Raw genomic sequence first — 24,140 nt, 5'->3', positions numbered from 1 at the left:
AAAGAAAGAAAGAAAGAAGGAAGGAAGGAAGGAAGGAAGGAAGGAAGGAAGGAAGGAAGGAAGGAAGGAAGGAAGGAAGGAAGGAAAGAAACAAAATGAAAATGATGACTTACTTTTGCACAGGGTTTAAGTGATCTATATGTATCTGTTGGGTGTTATTTCATATTAGAGAAGATCTTTTATACTTGTACTAAAGTTTGACTTAAAACATTTAATAATTCACCTTTTATTTGTTATTTGACAGGATGTGCACTTTTTATTGTCTGGGCAACACTGTACCGGTGTGCCTTGGACATAATGATCTGGAATTCTGCATTCCTGCTTATCAACTTGTTGCATTTTCTGTACCTATTGTACAAAAAGAGACCGGTATGTACTTCCTATGCTCTAAATAGGAAAAAGAGCCTCTCATAGGTTAATAATAAAATTAATATAGGTTTTATGTGAGTTTCCCACAAGAATTTTTGTGGGCGTCTATATGTTTCCTTTTTTTTCCTTTCTTTTCCCTAGTGGTTTCTATTTCTCTGTAATAAAAGTAACATTTTTGGAAACTACAAAAAAATTTGCAGTTTGAAACGTATAGCTTTGGAAACTATAAGAAAATAGCATGACATGGGTGGAGAACCAACCTTAAAGGCAAGAAGACCTAGGTTCATATTTTGCATCTACCATATATCAATTGGGCAAACTTAACTTTTCAGAGGACCAGACAAATCCCTAAGAACCTAAGTAGCAAAATAGTTGCCAAAGTGTATTGGCAGAAGAAGTTTCTGCAAACCAGTTAAGTTACAGGTTGGAACACTCCCCACATTTACACACAAACAAAACTCTACAGAAAATAAAAGTTTACTTAGAATTCATGGTCCAGGATAAAAATGACAAATAATATAGCTATGTTAATCTTTCAGAATAACATTTGAATACTCTTACTTAACTGCCTCACCAAAAACTGTTATAAAGAAGGTAGCTTTGTCTGCTATTCTAGTTATTATAGGGTATATTAATCAAGGAAGCTGTGCTTTGGGTTCCCTTGATAGCTGGTGCAGGGACACCTGAGTCCTGTCACTCAACTGGATATTATAATAACTGCTCCTTCTCGATAACAGCGCCCAGGCAGGATCCCTAAAGGTCAGGGGGATGGGTAACCCTTTCAAGTCCCACCTGGGGTTTGATTGATTATTAATATTGGGCTCTATTAGCCTTGGATAACATTTTCATCTGACTGTGTTGCTCCCTCCCCAAGGGTTGTGATGTAATAACCACTTCACGAAGGTACTTAATAAACTTTATCTATAGATGTTAATAAGGGAAAAGAATAATCAGGAACGGATTGGGGATGGGAGACCCTATCACTAATGGCTATGATCACTAATCCCTCAGGACTGTAGGCTGTTTCAGTAATGCTGAAGCTCTTGTTCTTCACCTCTTCTGGCTCAGCTTGACCACGGCCAAACCAGAGAAAGCAATCTGCTTGGTTGATACAGATATCAATGATTCCTATCAGCTTCTTATTGCCAGTTGTTTTGTCAGTCCTACAGCCATTAGGAAATACCTCCCTTACCTCCCTCTGCTTCTTCTCCTTCCTTCTTCCCAGTTCCCACCTGGGCCCAGATACGTAAATATCTAATGATGGTTCAGATGTCTAAATATCTAGGGGGAATTCAGAGAGAATCAAAGGACCCACAGTTAGATCCACAGGTCAATGCTCCAAGAGCAGATCAATGTCCAAGGCCAAGGGTTCCAGGCCAAGGGGTCCAAAACCAAAAGGCCCTTGTCAGATGACTGTCAGGGTATTTATATCCTTTGGCCAACTGCCTTTCCTCTTGTCCTCATGGCATCTGGGAACATTCCGATGTCTCCAGCTGTCTTCACCTGTCAATCAAGGTGAGACCCACAACTTCCAGAGTTTGAATATGACAAATGTTGATGGAGAATCAGCAGATTATAAAGTCAGGAATGTTAAGACTAGTTTATTGGGATTTTATGTTTCACAAAAGCACTTTTAGTTTTAAGACAATATGTGTTTCAATTATTTTCTTATGCTTAAATTTTAGTCATGCTGTTAAATAGAGGGTTATTCTAAAAGTATCAGTATATTTAACATATCCTAAAGATGAAAAATTGGCTCAGAGAAATTAAGTAATTTGCCTATGAAAAATGTAGCTAGAAATTTGGGGTCAGATTGGTCTTGAATTATTACTACTTTAAAAAATCCTTGCCTTTTGTTGTAGAATCAATACTAAGTGTTGGTTCCAAGGTTGAAGAGTGGTAAGGGCTGGGCAATTAGGTTTAAGCGACTTGCCCAAGGTCACCCAAGTAGGAACTATATGAGGCCAAATTTGAACCTAGGACTTCTCATCTTCACTCCTGGTTCTCTATCCACTGAACCACTTAGCTGCCCAGTTTTCAATTATTTTCAGAGAACTCAAGTTCTTTGTTCTTATAGGACTCATAAGCATTTCTTATTCACAGAGCCTTGAATTTCAGGAAACCACTGAGGTGACATTCATCTCTCCAAGATGAAGTAGAGATAATATTACTATTCAGAAGCATTAGCTAGATGATATTGTATGTATGATTCTTAATCTTGGAAATATAAATTTGTTTTTGTGAGTGTTTCTAAAGTAATTCAGAAAAACACAAGAACTTTTAGTAGATGTGTGGCCCTCTAATCTCTTTGATGCTCATAAGAGCTATTGGGTTAGTCCCTAAAATTGTGTGTAATTTACATTGTCATTTTGCACTGTTCTCATAGGTAATTTGATTCCAGAGTAACTTAAGTAATAGAATAATCAAACACTAGGGAAGTTTAAATTGGAAATGTGGTTTGGGGGGGTGACTGTTTTCCATTGACCAATGTTAATAGCTGTATTGGGTATTTCTGTATTCTTTCATGGAGTTCACACTCTAGTACCCAATGTGACATGTTCACAAGTAATTAAAACAAAAAATGATATATGATAAATAGTGAGTAATAGTGGAGAAGAGCTGCCTGTGGAGCAAAAAAGATCTTGGTTCCAAGAGCTGCCTTTGACATACATTACCTGTATAACCCTGAATAAGTCGCTTAATTTCAAAGTTCTCTAAGCCAGTGATTCTCAAACTTTTAAGTGTCAGGACCTATTTACATTCTTGAAAATTATGGAGGACCCTCCAAAGAACTTTGTTTATATGAGTTTATATCTATTGATATTTACCACATTCGAAATTAAAATTTATACATTTTAAAATATTTATCTATTAATTTTAAAATAATGAAAATAAACTCATAAGATGTCAACATAAATACTATTTGTATGAAAAATAACTATATGTTCCACACCAAAAAATAGTGAGAAGAGTGACATTGTTTTATTCATTAAATTTTTTTTAATTTAATGTCTGGAGACAGATTCTCAAATATACTTCTCTTTTCAATCTGTGTGATTTGTTGTTTTGACTGAAGTATATGAAGAAAATCTTGCCTCATATAGATAAATAGTTAGAAAATGGAGGATTAATTTAAGAGCAAATAATGTCTTAGTAATATTATAAAAAATAATTTTGACCTCAGGGATGACCCACGGTCCATGGACCATGCTTACTGAAACTGCTGCTTATTCTCTGATAGTGACTATGTCATGGACAAGTTCTAATCCCGATGCTATATTTAAAAGTGAACTTTTTTTTCAAGGCATACACACTATTAAGAGGGATATTCCAAACATGGAAAATTTTAGTATTTTATTGATAGAACTAGCAAAGAATAATTATGCTAGGTTTTGACAATAGGTGATATATTATGACAAAAAACTCAGTTATTTCACAAGCTATAGCAGTGGTTCCCAAACTTTTTTGGCCTACCGCCCCCTTTCCAGAAAAAAATGTTACTTAGTGTCCCCTGGAAATTATGAAACTATTTATTGAACTCAGAATAGAATGTAATACAAAAAAAGTGTGGTCATCACCGCCTCCCCTGGATCGCTGCAGCACCCACCAGGGGGTGGTAGCGCCCACTTTGGGAATCACTGAGCAATAGGAAGAGAAGTAATGAATATAGAATCTTCTTATACATTTACACTGTTCACTTACAGTAAAAATATTGCCCTAGACCAGTGATTTCCAAAGTGGGTGCCACCCCCCCTGGTGGGTGCTACAGCAATCCAGGGGGGGCAGTGATAGCCACAGGTGCATTTATCTTTTCTATTAATTGCTATTAAAATTAAAAAATAATAATTTCCAGGGGGCTAAGTAATATTTTTTTCTGGAAAGAGGGCGGTAGGCCAAAACAGTTTGGGAACCACTGCCCTAGACTAAGCAACATTCAGCCAAGGTCACAATATCAGTTTTTTTTTTTTTTTTTGTTAATGTCTTTTTCCCTTTTTTACAAGGGAAATTTTTATTCTGGGTTAAGGCATTGGTTAGGAGGAGGAGGTTGTATACCCAAAAATAACTGTGTAAAAACAAAAAAAAAACATTAATTAGTCTTATTTTTAAAAAAATGAATCTAGAGTTGAAATTGACATTATCACATCATCTTCCCACAATAATACATTGAGATAAGTGCAAGATCCATAACATAAATTAGAAACTTGTTAACCCTTTTAAAAGAGACTATAGAAATAGATCTTTTATGTTTACTGAATCAGACTCCTGGCTCTTTTCATTGTTTCATCAGTTAGTCCCTATTCTTTGTATATTCCAGATAAAGATTGAAAAGGAACTTACTGGTATATACCGGCGAATGTTTGAACCACTACATGTACCCCCAGAATTATTCAAAAGATTAACTGGACAGTTTTGCAATATCCAGACCCTTAAAAAGGGCCAGACCTATGCTGCAGAGGATAAAACATCTGTGGATGACCGTCTGAGTATCTTATTGAAGGGAAAGTAAGTGCTTTATGAAATTTGAGGTCCTTATTTTAGATAGCAGCAAAATAGTAATAATTGGTGGCAATAGTTAGGTTTGATTTGAGATAACTGATGTAGATTGTTAGAATTTATTTCTGTATACCTTGATGAATTCATAGACATATCAGTTGTTTATAAGATGCTTGTTTCTTTGTGCACATTGTGTTTTGTCTTTTAGAGGGTCAGAATTGCTGTTGCAACAAGGCATAATAATAATTGAGTAAGAAATGGGCTTAAAGATTTGATGCAGTGTTTTAAGTCTTCTGAAAGAAAAAAAAGGAGATTTGGTTGTTTTATTCTTTGGTGATTCCCAGAAGTATAACGTCCAAGAATATCAGATATAATAGGATTGAAATTACTGCATCAAAACAACTATGACTTGAGACATCACAGCATCAACAGTGGAATCTACCCTTCCTTTGCTCCAGGAAGTGATGTCAAGAAAGTTCATTGGTTCCTTATCTGACCAGAGATTTAGTGTGTCTTGCATTTATGGTCAGTTTTCTAAAACAAAACAAAACAACTTCAAAATCCCAGGAAGTAATGAGGATTTTCAATATGTTCAGCCTTAGATTAAATTCATATTACCATCTGTTTCTGAATTCTTATGTGCATGTTATAAACAAATATTTTTATCTTCAGAATGAAGGTCTCCTATCGAGGACATTTTCTGCATAATATTTACCCCTGTGCCTTTATAGATTCCCCTGAATTTCGATCAACTCAGATGAACCGAGGTGAAAAATTTCAGGTATGATTCAGTCATTTATAATAACTATGTAAGTTGAAGAAATATGTAGAACTATCTTATGATTCCCCAGAAATCAAATATATAGCAACAAGAAATACTAGCTATGATTAATCAGTGAACAGCATCCACTAAATGTGTACAAAGTTTATTTAAAATCGATGGCTTTGTATTTACAGACAAAACTGCATAGTGGCTTGGTACTATAGAACTTAATGGAACCTCGAAAATCTTTATAAAGAAGTGAATAATTAACTTTTCTTATACTTAATGAACACACTTGAGATGAAAAGAAATGAGTTTCTTTATAGTGACAATAATTTATAAGTGAACAAGTTAGTACGCTTAATTTCTTTTGTGCCCTCAGGAAGGAATAACTCGTTCATTACCTGACACTCTCCTCTTTTTTATGTAAAGAAAAAAATGTTTCCTGATTTTCACTAGTAATCATAATTTCATTAATGCTAGGAAGATAGTGGAGGAAATTTTTCTTGCCTGCTGTTTTCCTCACTTCTTGGCCAAGCGATAAATTTGATTCATTCATACTTTGAAAGATCTGTGATTTCATCAGTGTGGTTACTGTTTCCATTTTATCATATTGCAACAAAAAGTTGTAAAGTGTAGGATTTAGAAATAGCTAAATCAATGAACAGACTAAGCCCTATGGAAAATATGAATCTTGGAATATGGATAGAATAGATATAGTAGAATGGAACAGAGGGGTAAAATTCTTTATGTAGGGATAACTGGGAAGAAAAGGTCAAATAATGGGTATTGATGAAATTTTACATTTTTAGAATATTACCGAAGAGTTTTTGAGGGTGAAAATGAAGGTAGGGATTCAGTGTCAGCTAAAGTCTCACCTTAGTGTCTTCCCTCCAAGACTACCCAGAGTTCATCCTGTACATATCTTTTTTGTACATAGTTATTTTAATATTGTCTCCCCCATTAGAATATGATTTCCTTGAGAATCGAGACTGTTTTAGCACAGCTCCTGCCACAGAGCAAATGCTAAACAAACATTAACTGACTTCCTGTTCTTCCTGATGGCAAATTAGTTCATATTACTATGTTTAAAACTGTTCTTTGCTCCACCCTCTCAAAATAATTTATTCTAATAGCTCAAGTTATTACTTCCCAGACACTGAGGGTTAAAGAAGTTCCTGAGTTGATTCTTAAGTTATAATGATTTGGTGAAGGATAGTGGTCTTGGCTTTTCCAAAGGCTTTGCTCAGCATTTCTCTGTAGAAAGTGCCTGGAGGGCTACTTCTCAGTGGATAAATGGATTGTTATTACTCATGATGATGATGATGATGACGAAAGTGGTGCTGCTGGTAGTTATAGAAAAAGGACCTTTGAGATTTGTAAAATGCTTATTGTCATATTATTATCATAAATATTATTTATCGTTATAAATTATTGATATTGTTATCATAAATCTCATCTGATTTTCAAAATAACCCTGATAAGTAAGTACTGTTATTGTTCCCATTTTACAGATGTGGAAGCTGAGGCTCTGAGAGGGTAATTGACTTCTAAGCTAATAAATGTCTAGCTTGGGATTCAGATTCCAGTCTTCCTGACTCCCCATACAGGACTCTATCCAGTTTACCATACCCAGGAATTATTAGAAACAGGAGTGGCTTATGTAAACCCATGAGAGACATTATATTTTTTGTTGTTTCAAAAATTCAATTGCTGGTAATGCTCAAAAATAAAAATAGCTCTCAGATATATATGTCTAGCATTTGCCAGCTACTCCACAGATGACTGATCTGTGCTTGTAGCCAGCTCTCTATTACCTGTACCAATGAAAGAATGATTGAAATTTATAGATAATAGTTCTTTTCCTTTCCATTTTACTTATAAATTATAACCTTTACCTCCAGAGAACCTCATACTTTTATGATGTTTTATGAGAAGTAGCATCATTAAATGTTTGGATTTTAATTCTGTTTTTTTACCTGTTGGTTAGTGTAGCACAAAAGTAAGAGTCTAGATCTGGAGTCAGGAGTTCTGGATTCAGATCTCATCTCACACATATATTGATTGTGTGATCTTGGGAAAGCCATTTAACCTCTCCTCATGTTCAAAATGAAGTTAGCAATTCTTATTCTTCCTATCCCAAAGTTCCTTAAAAGGAAAGTGCATTATAATTGGAAGATAATTAGGCGGTATATTAGATAGAGTGCTGGACTTTGCATCAGGAAAACCTGAGTTTGAATCTTGCTTTAGAGATTTATTAGTGGTACGACCCTAACCAATTCCCATGGACCCCTTTCAGCCTTAGTTTTGTCATCTGTGAAATTGTTGTTGAATTCAAAAGAATTAATATAAGTAGACAATTCTGCCAACCATGAAACACAAAAATTAGCTAATGTAAACTTTAAGTAGTATAGAAATGCAAAGGCTGTCTTTGTTGTCATAAAAGACAAAAGAGAGATTGAAGACATATAAGGGCTAGGAGAAGGGGAAAGTCAAGTGGGCAGGGTGATTGCCTTTTAGACTGTCATAGAGGATAAGATTTGCAGTAGCATGGCCAGAACTGCTATTTGATACTTGCAAGGGGTGTGTTTGTATGTAACTGAGAAGTCTGATAGCTTGACTTTCCATTCTATCGGTTTCCCATGGAGCACATATGATTTGTTAAGTGACTGATTCCTAAAGCCACCAACATGCAAGCTCTAATCTCTCTGGGAGATGGTCTCTCTGGCAGGGCAACTGTTTTTTATGTAAATTGAAATTTCTATAAAACTTTATATAAAAACTACCCCCTTAGTGTTGTTTTCCAGCAAAATCAACAGCTTCTTCTGTGGCCTGAAAGCATGGAAACCAAAGTTTTATTGGCCCAAAGGAAGGTGGGGAAGGGAGAATTCTAGAAGGATGGATTTTTCCATGGATAACAGCTTGCCTGCTTCTGTTCCATATTTGCCAAAAATTCAAACCCAGAGTAGAAGTGGCCTGGCTGATTTCACAGGCTGTCAAGCTGGTAGGAAGTGGGAGCACTCTTAAGTTTTAAACAGGACACACATAAAATGGGATCTTAATTTACAAAGGCAAAACTTCAAATTATGCAGTAAAGTAATTCCATCTGTCATGGGCCAGTTTCCAACCTTATATCTTTTAGTGCCTAGTATACAGTTCCAGGCACCCTATCGGAACTCAGTAAGTATTAAGAGAATGAATGAACCTTTTTCTCAGGATACATTCCCTTGTTCTTGGTGTATGTAATATGGCACCATGCCCAAAAAGATTAGGTAAATTTTCCACAGAATGAAGACAGCCAACACTTCATGACTAAACAGTGTTCTATATTTCCAAATATACTATGTTGAGAAATTCCTTTTTTTCCCTGTCTCTTTCATGCTAGTGTGTTTTTTTAAATTGTTTGTTAAATCCAATTTCCCTTTTTTTTCCAGTGGCAAAGAGCTTGAGAATTTATGTTTTTATGAGCCAGAAAAACAAATAGGGAGCTATTTTTCTCAGAATTTTAAGAATAAAGAAACTGTTGATGTGTGGCCAGAGTGGCTTGAATAAGCTACAGTCTCATTATGTTGGAAAAGGTGTGGAATGGATTTAGAATCTAAAGTCAAGAGTTGACACACTGTTTGCCAGGCAGCCCCTCTCCTAGGCATGGGCCCAAGAGAGGAAGGTTGTGAAGGTTTGCTGTAATTCCCAAACCAAAAGAAATCTTTGTGCTTCTAATTTGACCCCATTATAAGCTACATTTCCTCAGCAGGAATTCAAATATGGTATTGAAGAGAGCCCCACTAATTTGTCTGGAAGAAAATTTAAACTACTGTAGCTTTGAAATTTCCTGGAATCTATTATAAAACTTTCATGTTTTATAAAAGTCTGTTGTCAGCTAACTGGTGAGACAGCTCTGCTTTTAGATAAAACTGCTCAGTTAGCAGAAATAAACCATTAATCAACAGAATTGAATGACCTTAGTTATTATACTTGTGACTAGCCCCATAACGAAATAACTTCATGAAGAAGAGAAAGAAATATTTACTTCTTGAAACTTGCAGATATATCTTGCAATAAAATCTCATTTTTAATTTCACTTAACTCAAAATTTGTCATCAATTAAGAATTGAACTGAAATATATCTTTATACAATTTGTGGGAAAGGAATTTGATAAATAAATTAGTAGAAAATAGAAGATGCTAAAGAAAATGTTTGACAATGAAAAGACTTCCATTTTCAATTATTTTAAAACTCATGTTCACATATGGATTTCATTTATGAATTATAGATCATTCTTATCCCTTGAATAAGTCTGTTAAGTGTCTCTTCTGGATAACATTTGTTTCTTTAGTTCTAGTTTTTAAAATATATTTAAAAGCAATAAATTTCTATCTCCTTAAGAATAATCCTATGCTTAAGACTTTGCCTATTCAGACTACATTTTTCAGTATTTGGACAATAGTAGTAAGATATATCTTTCAACCTTTTTTCAATCTGGTTTTATATTTTCTTAGAACCAAGATACCAAACTAATTTTAAGCCTTAGACCTAGATAGTAGACTAAGGCTTTAAAAGAATATTTGTTTTTATGTTGTGAAAGCTATAAATAAGGTCTTGGCTAAAAATAATTTATACTTTTCCAAAAAGATGCAAAGAGTTCCTAAACTCATCAATTTTTCCCTATTCTTTGAGTCTTCTGACTAATAATAAAATTTATTCCAGATTAATCTTGTAGACAAAACTGTAGAAAGTGGTGACATGTGGTTATGTATATATTTAATATAACACACAGAAGGGTTTTAATAAAAACTTACTAGATTGAATTAAATTTACTTTTTTAATACTAGATAATTCTAAGATAAATGAGTTACTAATCTGTACAATGAGGTAGTTTTCACACTAAGGTATGAGGTTTGAAATTTGTGATTTTATTTCTACGAGAGAGATTGTTCCTCTATTTAATAATTCTGCTTTTAGAAATTTCTTCATGACATGCAGAATAAATGTGTCCTTTTACAGTCTCTATCCATCATTCTTAGTTCTGTCTTCCTGGAGTCAATCCAAAAGAGCCTGTGCTACTTTCCATGAACCAGCTTAATTCAGATATTTGAATTTGACTACCCTAGTCTACCTAAGTCTTGTCTTTCCAGGCTAAACAGCTCCATTTACTTTTATTGCTTTCCAAACAGCATGATCTCTAGTTCTTTCACCCTCCTGAATGATGTACTCTGGAAACTTATTAGCACCTAGAACTTAACATGAATCCCAGATGTAGTGTAACCAGGGCAGACTACAACAGTACCATACAGGACCCTAGTCTTGGAAACTATCCCTCTCAGTGTGATCTTAAATTGCAGAGGCAGTCAGAGAACACTGATGACTCATATTCTATTTGCATACTACTGAAATCCCTAGATTTTTTTGGTACAATCTGCCATCTACTTGGTCTTTCTCCAAATCGTACTAATAACATTCATTTTTTGAACCCATGTTTAAGACTTATTATTTACCCCTATTCAATTATTTAAAATAGATTATTTTCCTCAATATTTTCATCTGTCAAGTTCTTTATGGATCCTGCTTCTTTCAAACAACATAGAAGCTAGTCTTCTCCACTTTGTGGCATATATGTTGCATCTAAGTCATTAGTAAAAATGACACAGCTCGAGGCACTTTTATCTTGTATAAGTTCCACTGGGGAACATGTGTCAAACATGGGGCCTACCATACTCCTAAGCATAGCTCAAACTTAATTAAAGTGTAATTGGGAAATATTTAACAAAATAAATAAAATGATAAGATATAGGTAATGTTAATTTGTGGTTTTCTAAGTCAATATGCAATTTACAGGGATCCTTGTATATAGGCTAGTGATCCTTGTTTCGATTTTAGTTTGATACCACTGCACTATATATTTACTATATATTGTTTTTAGCACCTTTTCACCTCTCTGTTTCCCTAACACTTAGCACAGTACCTGGTTTATAATGGGCATTTGATAAATGCTTGTCGTTTTATTCTGTTATGTATTTTTGTCTTAAGTTGTGTGGATGCTAATACGCTGAATGATAGAGTTAAGTTCCTTTTGGATCTTGAACTATGCCCAGAAAGTTGCCAAATTGTACAACCTTAGCTATATAGGCATATATAGAAATATAAGATAGAGGAAATGGATCTATATGTTCAAATATAATTGTAGCAGTCGATAATTTTCCAATATATCTGTTATAAAATGACTAAGTCTATTGTAATCTGTAATGAAATGCTATTGTGCCATTAGAAATTATGAAATGCACAATTTCAGAGGAAATTAGAAAATTGTATAAACTGATGCAGAGTGAAGTGAGTAGAACTAGAATAGTTTATACAATGATGATATTAACTCTCATCAACATGATAAAATATGAAACTCAAAGAATAAAGTTGAAGTATACCATTTACTTCTTAACAGAGAGTTAAGGACCTTAAGATGACAAAAGAGGCATATATTTTCAGACATGGCTTATTTAAAAATTTGTTTTACTGGACTATGCAGCTACAAATTGAGGGGCCTAAAATTTCATTTTGCTAAATTGAGGGGGTATCAAGGACAGATTACTTTTTAAAATGTGTTTCTTGAAAAATAAAAATATAAACTATGTAAAAAGTAGGATTTTTGAAAAGCCAAAACATTGGGCTAAATCTAATAAACTGGAATTCAACTAGAATAAATATAAAATATTACTCTTAGATACAAAAATTTAATTTTATAGATACAATATAGGGAAAGTGTTTAGAAAGTTCTGAAAAAGATTGGGAGAAGTGTTATTAGTGGGCTATAAACACAATATGTGCCACCAGTATAACATGGCAGCCAATAAAAAGCTAATAAAATCTTGGGCAGAATAAAAAGAAACATTTGTTGTTGTCTTTCACTTTTTCAGTTCTGTCTGACTCTACCTGACCCCAAGGACCATAGCATGCCAGACCCTTCTATCCTCCACTGTCAGTCGATGTCTGTCCAAGTTCTTGTTCGTTTCCATGACACTATCTATCTCTCTCCTCCTCTTCTGTCTTTTTGTCATTTCCTTTTGTCTTTAATCTTTACCATTATCAGGATCTTTTCCAATAAGCCCTGTCTTCTCAATATGTGGCCAAAGCATTTAAACTTCAGCTTACAGGAAAAAAATGGGATACAGCCCTACCACACCCTGCCATTGTCAGACTTTTATCTGAAGTATTTTCTTCAGTTCTGAATGGTACAGAAAGACAATGATAACCAGGAGAGTATCTTGAGGAAGACATTTGAGCTGTGGAGGCTCTTGAGACCATATGTTAAAAGGTTCATTAAAGAAACTCAAGATGTTAACCTGGAAAAGAGAAGACTCAAAGGGGACACAATCATTGTCTTCAAGTATTTAAAGGAGTCATTTGGAGAAGAAGACTTATTCCACTTGGTTCCAGAGGGCAGAACCAAAAGTCATGGTGGAAGATGGAGAAGAAAATTTAGATTTTACATGAGGAAAATCTTCCTGATGATTAAAGCTGTCCCAAAGTGGAATGGTCTACTTCAAGTGGTGATGGTTTCCTCATCTTTAGAAGTCTCCAGATTAGAAAAGCACTTGTCTGGTGTATTTTAATATTATTATATTAATATTATTATTATATATTATTATTGTGTTTATAATATGGATTCCTTTTATATTTGAGTATATTTACTAGCTGCTGAGATTCTTCTAACTCAAACTCTCTGCCTCTCTTCTGTGACTTACATTGATGCCTCACTATCAGACAGATCAATATTTTTAATAAACTGTTTCAGAGAGAAGCTTTGAGTCAATAACATTAACTATGCACTTTTCCAAAGGTAATCAGACTGCTATTCTCCTGTTCTCTTTTGGGTCTAACTCACTATCTCTGCATGCTACCTAGACAGGCTCTTTGGGTTGCCCCTCCAGCTGCATATTGTATTCTTGGACATTAAGCATTCTTCATTCACTTACTTTTTCTTTGTCAATAAATATACTGTACTCTTTTAAATAATTGTAGTTCTTATTAAGGAAACTGTACAATAGTCTCAGATTGACGTATTATTATTATTTCTGAAAATAAAAGAATCTAGAGAACTAGAATTGTAGTTAACAAGAATTTTAGATTTGAATTCAAGAAGACTTTGGTTCAGATTTCTTCTCAGATACTTGTTGGCCGTCACCCCAGGTTAATCATTTAATTTATTTGGACTTCAGGTTCTTCACCTTTAAAATAAGGGGGTTGGGCTTGACTTCTAAAGTTTCTTCCAGATCTTGATCTATGATCTATGATTTTTAGATATTTGATGCTCTATTTTGGCTCTGAATTGGGCTTCCTCTGTAACAGTGGCAAATACTTGATAAATACGTGTATTCTTCTCCATAAGATTTTATAAACAAGTTTGATTTCTAAACCAACATTGCCCTTGTTGGCTATCTCTCTTGATTTGGCCAGGAGATTAAATGTTTCCTGACTCAGGCGGTTTTGTGGCTCTTTTGGTCTCCTTGTTATGGCACTTATTGGGCACCAGTTAAACTTCTTTAAGAAATGGTTATAATCAGAGAAGCTAGGCAGCATAGTAAATAGAGCACCAGCCCTGAAGCCAGAATGACCTGGGTTCAGTTCTGACCTCAAACACTTCCTAGCTGTGTGACCTTGGGAAGGTCACTTAACCCCAATTGCCTAGCCCTTGCCATTCTTCTTTCTTAGAAGTGAAACTAAGACAAAAGTAAGAATTGTTAAATGGTTATAATCTAGGTTGATATCCTTTTTTCCATCTAGTTTTTTGGCATCAACTGCTCATTTAAATATTTTAGATGGGAAAAGTTTTAATTGTGTACTATCTCATTTTTTATTTTGATATTTATAAATCAAAGGTCTGCTTATATAGGATTATAGGATCACATCTGATTTAAGGATGACTCCCATATCAGTAATAAATTTCTTCCTATCTGTTAAAGTATATTAACAGTTTCATTTTTCAATGCTATTAGTGTTTGACTAATTGGCTAGCCTACTTAATTAACTTCTTCATACTTTAACTACTATATTCCTTCAAGAGTAGACATATTCTGTTACCAGATATAAACCTAAAGATTTTCCATCTTGTTTAGAGATTTTCATACTGGGATAACCCTAAAGAACCAAAGATTGCCCCCAAGCTATGAAGAAACTTTAGAATTACATTTTATTTTTAATATATTTTTCCCATGGTTACATGATCCATGTTGTCTCCTTCTTCTCTTCCCTTTCCCCTCCCAGAGATAACCAGCAGTTCCACTGGGTTATACATATATTATCATTCAAAACCTATTTCCATATTTTTCATTTTTGTAATAGAGTAATCTCTTAAAACCAAAAGCCTAAATAATAAACCCATATAATCAAGTGATAAATCATATGTTTTATGCTCCAGCAGTTCTTTCTCTAACTGTGGATAGCACAGACTAGGATTTTAGTAGAAGTTCTAGATATAGATGAAAATAGTGCTGTGAAATGTTCAGGGCTAGTAGTCAGAAAGTGGGTTATATGGCTGTCATTGACTAGCTTTGTGACATACTGATTTATTGCACTAGCCCTCAGTTTCCTTATCTTTAAAATTAATATTACTGTAAAGTACAAATAAGTGTTGGTATTAGAATATAAACTTGTATACAATATTATAGAGTATTGCTAATGTCATTTCATAGATATAGAAGAAAGATTATGGAGAATCTACAAATACTGTTCTGCCATCACTTGCTATTGCAAGAGTTTTAGGTAATCTTAAGCCTCAGTACATGCTTGTTTTCTGTGTACCGAGTTCTTAAGCTTACCAGGGTCATTGCTTATTCCTTTTTCTTGATTCTTAAGTCAAGGGTCTTGTGTTCAATTTCTCCTGTGCCCCAGCCCCTTCAAACTCAAATTGTTTGATTGTTTACCACTTGGGCTGCTTGATTGCTCACCTGGCTTGGCTATGTTTTTTTACATCTGCCCTGCTCCTCAACTTTCCTTTATGTATTGTTTCCTCCTACTTGTATTTGAACTCCTTAAGATCAGGAACTTGATAGTTTTCTCTACTTGTATCCCCAAGCACTTTGTACAGTGTCTAGCACATAGTGAATGAAATTCATTCATTCAGATCACAACTTTACTATTTACTATGACTTTGGACAAATGAATCTATATGGGCCTTATTAAATTTGAGGGGCTCGATTAGATGAACTCCAGCATCCCTTTATTAATCTTTTGCTGAACTCATGATCTCCCTTTTAAATAGTTAAATATCCCAACTTGCAAAGTATCCATTATTTAGGCATATAAGTATCCAGAGAAAAAAGATGTTTCACTTTTCTTTCCATAAAAATCCCTGTTACAGAAGAGCTAGTGATGTCTTTCAGGTGAGGTTGGAGGTTTGCAATTGATAATGGGTAAGGTAGCTTCTCTAAAATTTTTTCTGGAGACCCAGAATTTTATTTTACGTGACTATGGACATGCTTTATTTTGGAAGTACAGCATTTAAATTTTCTTTCTTCTACAATCAAGTTTAAAGAGAAGATCTGGGCTTTTAACTCATCTCCCAGTTTGCTAGAGTTACTGTTTTGTCTGGTCTTGGTGGGTAATCCATAAAGTAGTAAGTAGTTGGATTGCTAAAGAATGGAGTTGGTTCTTCACCCCTTTATCCCCACTCATGCCTCTAGCAGAGGGCCACTCAACAGTCAAACTTTTCCTTTAGCAATCAGCGTTGGGTTATCAATTTAATTTGCACAAAAGTTCATTGTTAGAAATGAAACAATTTATAAAGCTAACCTAGTTTTTTCATCCTTTTCCTGCCTAGAGAAACTTGCTTCTGTCTCTTTAAACTTTGCTCTGAGGAGCAGCTTATAAATCATTCCTGTACCAGGAATATCAATTCACCCCAGGTCTCTGACCAAGCAATTGGCCACTTGTGATGAGTGTATTGAACAACCCTGATCTATACCGAGATATCCTGCAAGATTGCCCTCCCAACCCCTGGCATTTCTTCCTTACAAGATATCTCAGATGTGAGAGGTATTCCACAGATCTTTGTGAGGTCGCTTTTATTTAGGGAAGTTATTGCTTTTGGACTGCTTAATGCATCTTATTGTAATCTTATACACAAAGCCAGGGATCTGTGTGCTGTGGATCTGTTTTGAATCGATTGAACTGATTGAATAAATAATTGTTATAATAATTATTCCTGTTAAACAATTCCATTTCTCCATCCCTTCATTGGGCTATAATCACAATTCACATAATCAAATCTGTTCATTTTTCCTTCCTGCACATTGTGTCTTTTCCAGGTCACTATTGTTGCAGATGATACTTGTAGATTCTTGTGCTGGTCAAGAGAGAGATTAACCTTTTTTTTGGAATCAGAGCCTTTCCTTTATGAAATATTTAGATACCTTATTGGGAAGGATATCACAAATAAGTTATACTCCTTGAATGATCCTACATTAAATGATAAGGTAAGTCATAATATTTCAGAATTAAAGGTACCTTAAAGATTCAATCTGTAGTCATTCATGTTTATTTTTTCCTTTTGTAAAAACACAAAACCACCATTTTATATTTTATGCAATATAAGTTCCCAAAAGTTTTACTCAACATCTACATTGTTACCTATATTGGTGTGAAGATAACGACAGGTTCTTAGAACACGTCAGCTGAAAATAAACTTTGGGAAGACCTAATAAGCTGAAAAGGCTTCTGATTTGGACCCTGTGATGAACTGTATACTTGTTGCCTAAGGTCCAGTCTGGCCCAATTCCAAGAGATTCATCACCAGAAGGTTGGCCATTAAGTGGTGAATGTCTTTAACTGCAGCAACTTAGTAAATCATCTACTAAATCATAAAAGGATTTCATTCTGCATTTCTGGTGGGGAAATACCCAAACCAATGAAATCATAGATCCTTAGATTCTTGAAGTACGTTCATAAACATCATATATGTTTGAATCTTTGTGAATTGAAATCATACTATAAAATGTTTTAAGAAAATCTATACTGAAGCATTTTGTAATTCTGATATTTATCATTACTTATAAGGTCAGAAATATAGGCTAATATTATAAAGACTTGTCATTTCTTTCTAAATTAGGACCCCTAACTTAGCGAGAGGGTTTTTGTCAAGGAAAGGAGGGAGGTGTTCCAGTGATTTTCAGTATTATAATTCAGACGGCTTCCAATCACATCCCCTTTCCCATCCACTGTCTTCTGCCAAAGAGGAGCTTGTCATTATCTTTTTTTGTCCACATTCATCTTATCCCCATCTGTATCAAGTCTGTATCTAAGCTTGTGGTTATTTCTTTTCATTAGGAAAAATGTTACCTTAGCAACCAAGTCACTGACTTCTTTTCTAGGTATTGGTTATCACTGAATTACTTCCTCGCTAAATCCTACAGTTATACAACCTCTTCAAGCCATCCTGATCTGTAAAGGCAGTTAACCTTTCCCTCCACCCTTTAAACATCTTAAAACACAATTTGAACAAATAAGACAGTTTGTATAAAAGAGGAGTGTGCCTTTGTTTCCTTGTAGTATTATAAATAATAACCTTTTATAAATTTGAGTTTTCCCAAACTAGAATTTCTCAAGGTAAGGAACAACAAAAGTATATTGAGAATAACCTCCCCTCCCTGTCGACCACATACACGTATAGTTTTTGCTCTTGGTAACATGTTTTGGGTTGGTTACAAATGACTTTACTCTTAACAGTTCTCATAGAACTAGCTTGTCTACTCTTGCATTTTTGTTTTGGTCTTGAATATGGAATGTGCACCATAAAACTACTACCAGTTGTAATAGAGTAATGCAACCAGTATTTATTTCATAGCTAAATAGTATTTCCCAAAAGTTCATCCATTTCCCACAGTGAATAGTTTTCTTCTAAAAGCATTTCTTTTAAACATCAGTAGTCAGCCAGAAAATATCTATTAATCACCTTCCTGGGCCAGTTACTGCGCTAGGTGGTGATCATTCAAAAGCAAAAGTGATTCTCTATTCTCGAGGACCTTAAAATCTAGTTGGGAAAGATAGCATAGTGATACAGGCTGCCCCAAAAGTCTTAGTGCAATTTTAAACTTTAATACAAATTGTTACAATAACCACATTAGTGCATTTTATTCTTCATTGGGTGTTTTGATATAACTTGATACTCTAGTACATTGAAGCAGTAAGTTTTGCCAATAATAGTTTGGAGACCCAAACAGGGAAAGGCTTCTCTTAAAAAGGAAGTTGAATTATAATAAGGGAGTTGTATATATGCAGGAAAAATTTGATTCTCTATTCAAGAATCTCATTTATTAAATTCATGTGGAAATTTGTTATTAAAATAAAAAGTTTTAAATTAAAATTTAAAAAAGAATGTCATTTTTGATTGGCATGTTTCTTGACAACACATCTGTCATCTTTGTTTTATAGACTGCCAAAAGGTTGGAACGCAAGCCTAGTCTTTGCTCACAGATTTCAGTGATGCAAATGAGAAACAGTATGGCTAGTACAAGTGACAGTGAAGATGGCTTGCAACATTTCCTCCGGGGGACATCCACTGCATCCTCTATTCGTAAGTAGTTGTGTTGATGTCCGTTAATCTTGATTTAAAACTGATTTCAAACTTGATTTAAAATTTTCTCCAAAAATAAGTTCTCATGGGGAAAGGTATTTGATGTGAGCAAATGTAGGTAGAAAGATGGCCAAAACTAAGAAGATGACCTCTTCATCCAGAGATGTTAAGGGAGCCATAGAATGTTATGCACTTGGTCTCTTAATTTTGCAAGAAAATGTAAGGTCATTTTTAAATAAAGGAAAAATAAGAAAGAAAACCAAAGCTAATTAATTAATTTTATTGGTTCTTATTTTGCATGCTAGTTTATATTCAAAGCCTTAAACCATTAACTACTTTAATAAAACTAATTTATCTCTACATTCCCTGGCACCTGAATTGGTGGCTATTTTGTTATTTTGCTTGCACCCTTAGAGTAAAACCTACCATAGATTTAGCTCTCCATTAAGAGCTATAGTAATGAAGACAGCTGGATGTTTTTGTCTTGGCTGGTTGATTCCTAGTGTGAGCAGCCAGATGTATATAACTGGCTTTGAAGATGAGTGGGAGAAATTAATACCTTTGTGAATGACACCTTTCAGACTTCTCTAGCTGCTGATGCTACAAGACAATAATCTACCCAGGAAAGACTCATCTGTGGCTAAGATAACTAAAGGGCAAATAACGAACACTAACAACATAAATATATGCCGACGATCAAAAGCTAAATTATCATTCCTTGACTTCTGGACTAACACTACTACTACTACCACCACCATCACCACCACCACCACCACCATCAAATTTTCTGCTGCTAATCCTACATGTTGAAGACCTTCAACAAACTAATGCCTGTGGATTTCCTTTACTTGCATGTACTAAGTAACTTTATTAATGTTTTAGACTGGATTTTAAACTTCAATTAACTGTAAACAGCAAAAGACCTTATTCTTCAAACCCAAGTTTTTGTATTATTTAATTTTGCATCATTTATATATTATGGATGAATTAGGTTAAAGATTCTGATTATTAATGCATTCAGGAAACAATGCAATTTCCAAAGCATTATAATTGATATAAATTTTCAAGGAATTACTCAGGCATGCACAGCACTTTGTCACTGACCAAAAAATATTGTGTTTTCTAGTTCACTTTAGATATAAAATGGTGAGCAGTTGTCTTTAGATTTCTTCCATAATTTTCAAAAGAATTGACTGGTTTTTATTAAATTTGGAACATTTCTAAAGTGTGTGAAGATGGGCCTTCCATTCATTTTAAGATTGTCTATTGTCCTAAAACAAAATGGTGGTCCACAGAAATTTTTCAGTAGACCTGTGTGCTAAAATGTTTTGTGGAGTTCAGTGAAATTTTCTGTACGGGTAGAACTTTGAAGTATATGACTGAATTGAATGAGATCTAGTGTATAAAGCCACTAGAAAGGCAGTTGTGAAGTTAGATGTTAAGATTCATATGAATGAATGGTTTCTCCATTGAATAAACTATTGCTCAATAATATTATTCCATACTTTCTTTGATTCATTCTAGATTAGTCCCAGATATGTACCAAAAGCAAGCCCTTCTGTATATACAGTTGTTTCTATGTTATTTTTGTCAGCATATGATCTTTTATTATAAGAAATTTTTAATAGGATAAAATAAAAATTTAAGGAGAATCTCCTTAGTTCATTGGTTTGTTTCACTGCATAATACCATTTCTTCTATGAACAATGACATACATAAGACAGATTAAAGTGGACTTTAATTGTTTCCAGTTTCTTTTGAATCTTTCTAACAAATATAGCACAGGATACTTTTTGGAATATGTGAAATTGTACCTATGGACATAATAAAACATAGCGTCTATTCTGTATTGTCTGAGACCACATGAACCACATCTATCTAGAAGTCCTTCATTCCTACTTTACATTGCTTTAAAGCAAAGTTGTTGAATCAGGGGAAAGGAAATGCCTCATCTTGTTCACTTTCCAAGACTGTCTTTTGGCCATCCAGCTGATCTAGAGACATTCTTGGCTGCTCTTTAGAGCAGTCAAAGGACTCAGATCCTAAGCTGTAGTTCTGCTCTACCTGATCTGACTCCTTTGTTCCACTTTCCTTCCTCTATAGCCTCCTGTGTCACTGATAATAGGGGGAGGAGACCTTTAATCTGAAGTCAATATTATCTTGCCTATGGCTGCTTTTGAAAGAAGCGGCTCCTGCAAGTAGTAGCCAAAGTAATGGTGACAAATTGCTAGAAGATCTTTCCTTTTTTTTTAAACCCCTTACCTTCTATCTTAGAATTGATACTGAGTATTGGTTCCAGGGCAGAAGAACAATAATGGCTAGGCAATTGGGGTTAAGTGACTTGCCCAAGGTTACTAAGCCAGGAAGTATCTGAGGTCACATTTGAACTCAGGACCTCTAGTCTTCAAACCTGGCTTTCTAGACACTGAACCACCTAGCTGCCCTAGAAGGCCCTTTCTCTCTGCAAAAGCAATCAGAGGGATAGCTCAGGTGCTAAATTATCTGCTATCTTTCTCAAACCTGATGATGATTACTATATCTACCTTTTATGCAGTTTTCTAAAGTTTGCAGAGCACTTCATGTACACTATTTTGTTTGATCCTTACAAAAACCTTAAGAGGTAGTTACTATATTTAACCTCATCCTCATTTTACAGATAAAGAATATGGGACTGAAGAGAAGATGTGATTTGCCCAGGATCACATAGCTGATAATTATTGGAGGCAGGGTTTGGATTAAGGTACTTATGACTCCAGAGCAGCTAGGTGGCTCAGTGGATAGAGTGCCAGACCTGGAGTCAGAAAGACTCATCTTCTTGAGTTCAAATCTGGCTTCAGACACTTAATAGGTATGTGACCCTGGGCAAGTCACTTAACCCTATTTGTCTCAGTTTCCTCATCTATAAAATGAGCTGGAGAAGGAAATGGTAACCCACCCAGTCTCTTTACAAAGAAAATCCCAAATGGGAAGTCAGACATGACTGAAACACAACAAATGTCTGACTCCAAGTCCATCACTCTGTGCTCTACCAGTGATGGACAAACTTTTTAAAGAGGGGGGCCAAAGGAAAGGAAATGCTCCTCTGTTGGTCTGTTTCTTAGGCAACTCTTTCAAAGTTTCATTGTATTGTATCCTACTCATTGTATTCATCAGATCAGGAATAATGTTGCTCAGGCCAGCTGGATAAAACACTTCAGGGGGTGGCCTGAAGTGGTCTGAGTTAAAGAGGACTTTTAATCTTTTTAATCCTTCCTACTTGGATGTAGAATTTATTTTGAATGAATTTTACACTCCAAGTGAAAAAGCCAGATTTATTGCTGAGACGAGAAATAACCCCGATTTAGTTTCGTGGCCATGAGCACAGGAAGAGATTGACTTGACAGTGCCTGAGAACATAAGGGGACTCTTAAAATTTAGAGCAGACTTACTTGAGGCAATCAAAATACATGCTAAAAGTCCAAATGGATGGAACAGATTTGAGAAAATGAGGCAGTCTGAGGATGAGCACCCTAGCTTATTTTTTGGACAGGCTTATTGAAAATTCAGAAAATTTCCTGGGTTTTAACAAGGATTGATCTGAGGAAACTCTTCCACACATAAGATGTAAATTTATAAAAGGAACTAGCATCCCAATTCAGGTCTATTTTAAGCAAAGTTGTCCACTATGGGAAGAATTATCTCTAGAAGAGATTAGAAAACATGCAACATATATCCATGAGTCCAGAAATAAGGAACAGCAGATTAGAACTGAATTAGACTCAGAAAAGGACAGAACTATCCAAGAGTTAAAAAGACAGCCTGAAAGAAATGAGAAAAGAGAAAGAAAGAGAAGAATTTAAAATTTTTGCTCTGCAAACCACCAGAGACCATGAAATTAAGCAAAAAGAGACTTATTCCAACCAAAAGAATCTTATAACAAAGTCTCAAAATACTTTCTATGCCACAGACCAGTCATTTGATTAAGCAGTGCAGATTCAGAAAACAAATAGAATTTTCCAAAGATAAAGCAAGCAATTACCCAAAAAAGACTTTTGTTAACAGCAAATGGGCTGGCAAACCTCAAAAATCAGAAGCTTTTTGTCAGTATGATTGCAAATCTGTGTCTCTTAAACATTCTTTGGAAGAAATGGATAAATTTTTGAAATTGGGAGCCAGACCGAGGAATTTATGAAGATTTATCTCTGATATATCTAAGTCAGAAAGAAATAATGACTGTAGAGAGACTGTAGAGAGCTCAAGAAGCAGAATGAGGCTAATATTTTATTGATAGGCAATAGTGATGGGAATCAGTACACCACACTAGAAAATAGAAATAAGTCCACTGTTGAATTAGAGATGGAAAATGAATTGAGGCAATTCCACAAAGAAATTTATGGGGAGAAGCAATCTCTTATGGAAAGTACTGGGTTGCCATAGACTTCTATAGAAAAGGAAGGAGTGGGACAAAATAGCAAGGGATTAGCTAGAAGTAATATAGACTTAAGGCTAACCAGCCAGAAAAACTTTGTTGCAGGTAGTGAGTCAAAAGCTATACTGAACAAAGTGAAAAACCCAGGGGAAAGAATTGGTAACATAGCCAACCCCAGGGAACAGTGTTTTACCAAAGAGAAAAATGTTACTCTGTTAAGTTTGACCCCAGGTAGTGTAATGGGAAACTAAAGAGAAATACAGTTTCAAGCTCCAAAGCCTAAGTCAGAAACCCCCATAACATTCATGAATAAGACAATATACTGTCTAAACCATGAAGCTCAAAGTTTCAAACCTAGAAACAATATAGCAGGTCTCCCAGATTTAAAACAACCAACCAAAGGAAAATATCTTTTTTTTAACATTTATTAATATTCATTTTTAACATGGTTACATGATTCATGCTCCACCTTTCCCCTTCAACCCCCCCCCCCCGCAACCCCCCCCCTCACCCTTGGCTGATGCGCATTTCCACTAGTTTTGTC

At 34.9% G+C, this 24,140-nt stretch overlaps 1 protein-coding gene across 2 annotated transcripts in view; it reads left to right on the top strand.

The window, feature by feature from the left end:
• Nucleotides 1-24,140, top strand: part of BVES (blood vessel epicardial substance) — a 79,843-nt gene that overhangs the window by 12,865 nt on the left and 42,838 nt on the right. Inside the window, exons 2-6 of one of the 2 annotated variants that reach the window (XM_044676623.1) lie at nucleotides 245-369; nucleotides 4,685-4,872; nucleotides 5,536-5,644; nucleotides 16,925-17,092; nucleotides 19,047-19,188. In XM_044676623.1, coding sequence (XP_044532558.1) covers nucleotides 298-369; nucleotides 4,685-4,872; nucleotides 5,536-5,644; nucleotides 16,925-17,092; nucleotides 19,047-19,188 — 679 coding nt within the window. In that variant the 5' untranslated portion in view covers nucleotides 245-297. Of the gene's footprint in view, nucleotides 1-85; nucleotides 370-4,684; nucleotides 4,873-5,535; nucleotides 5,645-16,924; nucleotides 17,093-19,046; nucleotides 19,189-24,140 lie in introns of those variants that run through there. The other variant, XM_044676622.1, reaches the window with a different exon arrangement.

Source organism: Gracilinanus agilis, chromosome 4, assembly GCF_016433145.1.
Source record: "Gracilinanus agilis isolate LMUSP501 chromosome 4, AgileGrace, whole genome shotgun sequence".
NCBI classification, from domain to species: domain Eukaryota; kingdom Metazoa; phylum Chordata; class Mammalia; order Didelphimorphia; family Didelphidae; genus Gracilinanus; species Gracilinanus agilis.
This window is presented reverse-complemented; position numbering and strand designations above follow the sequence as displayed.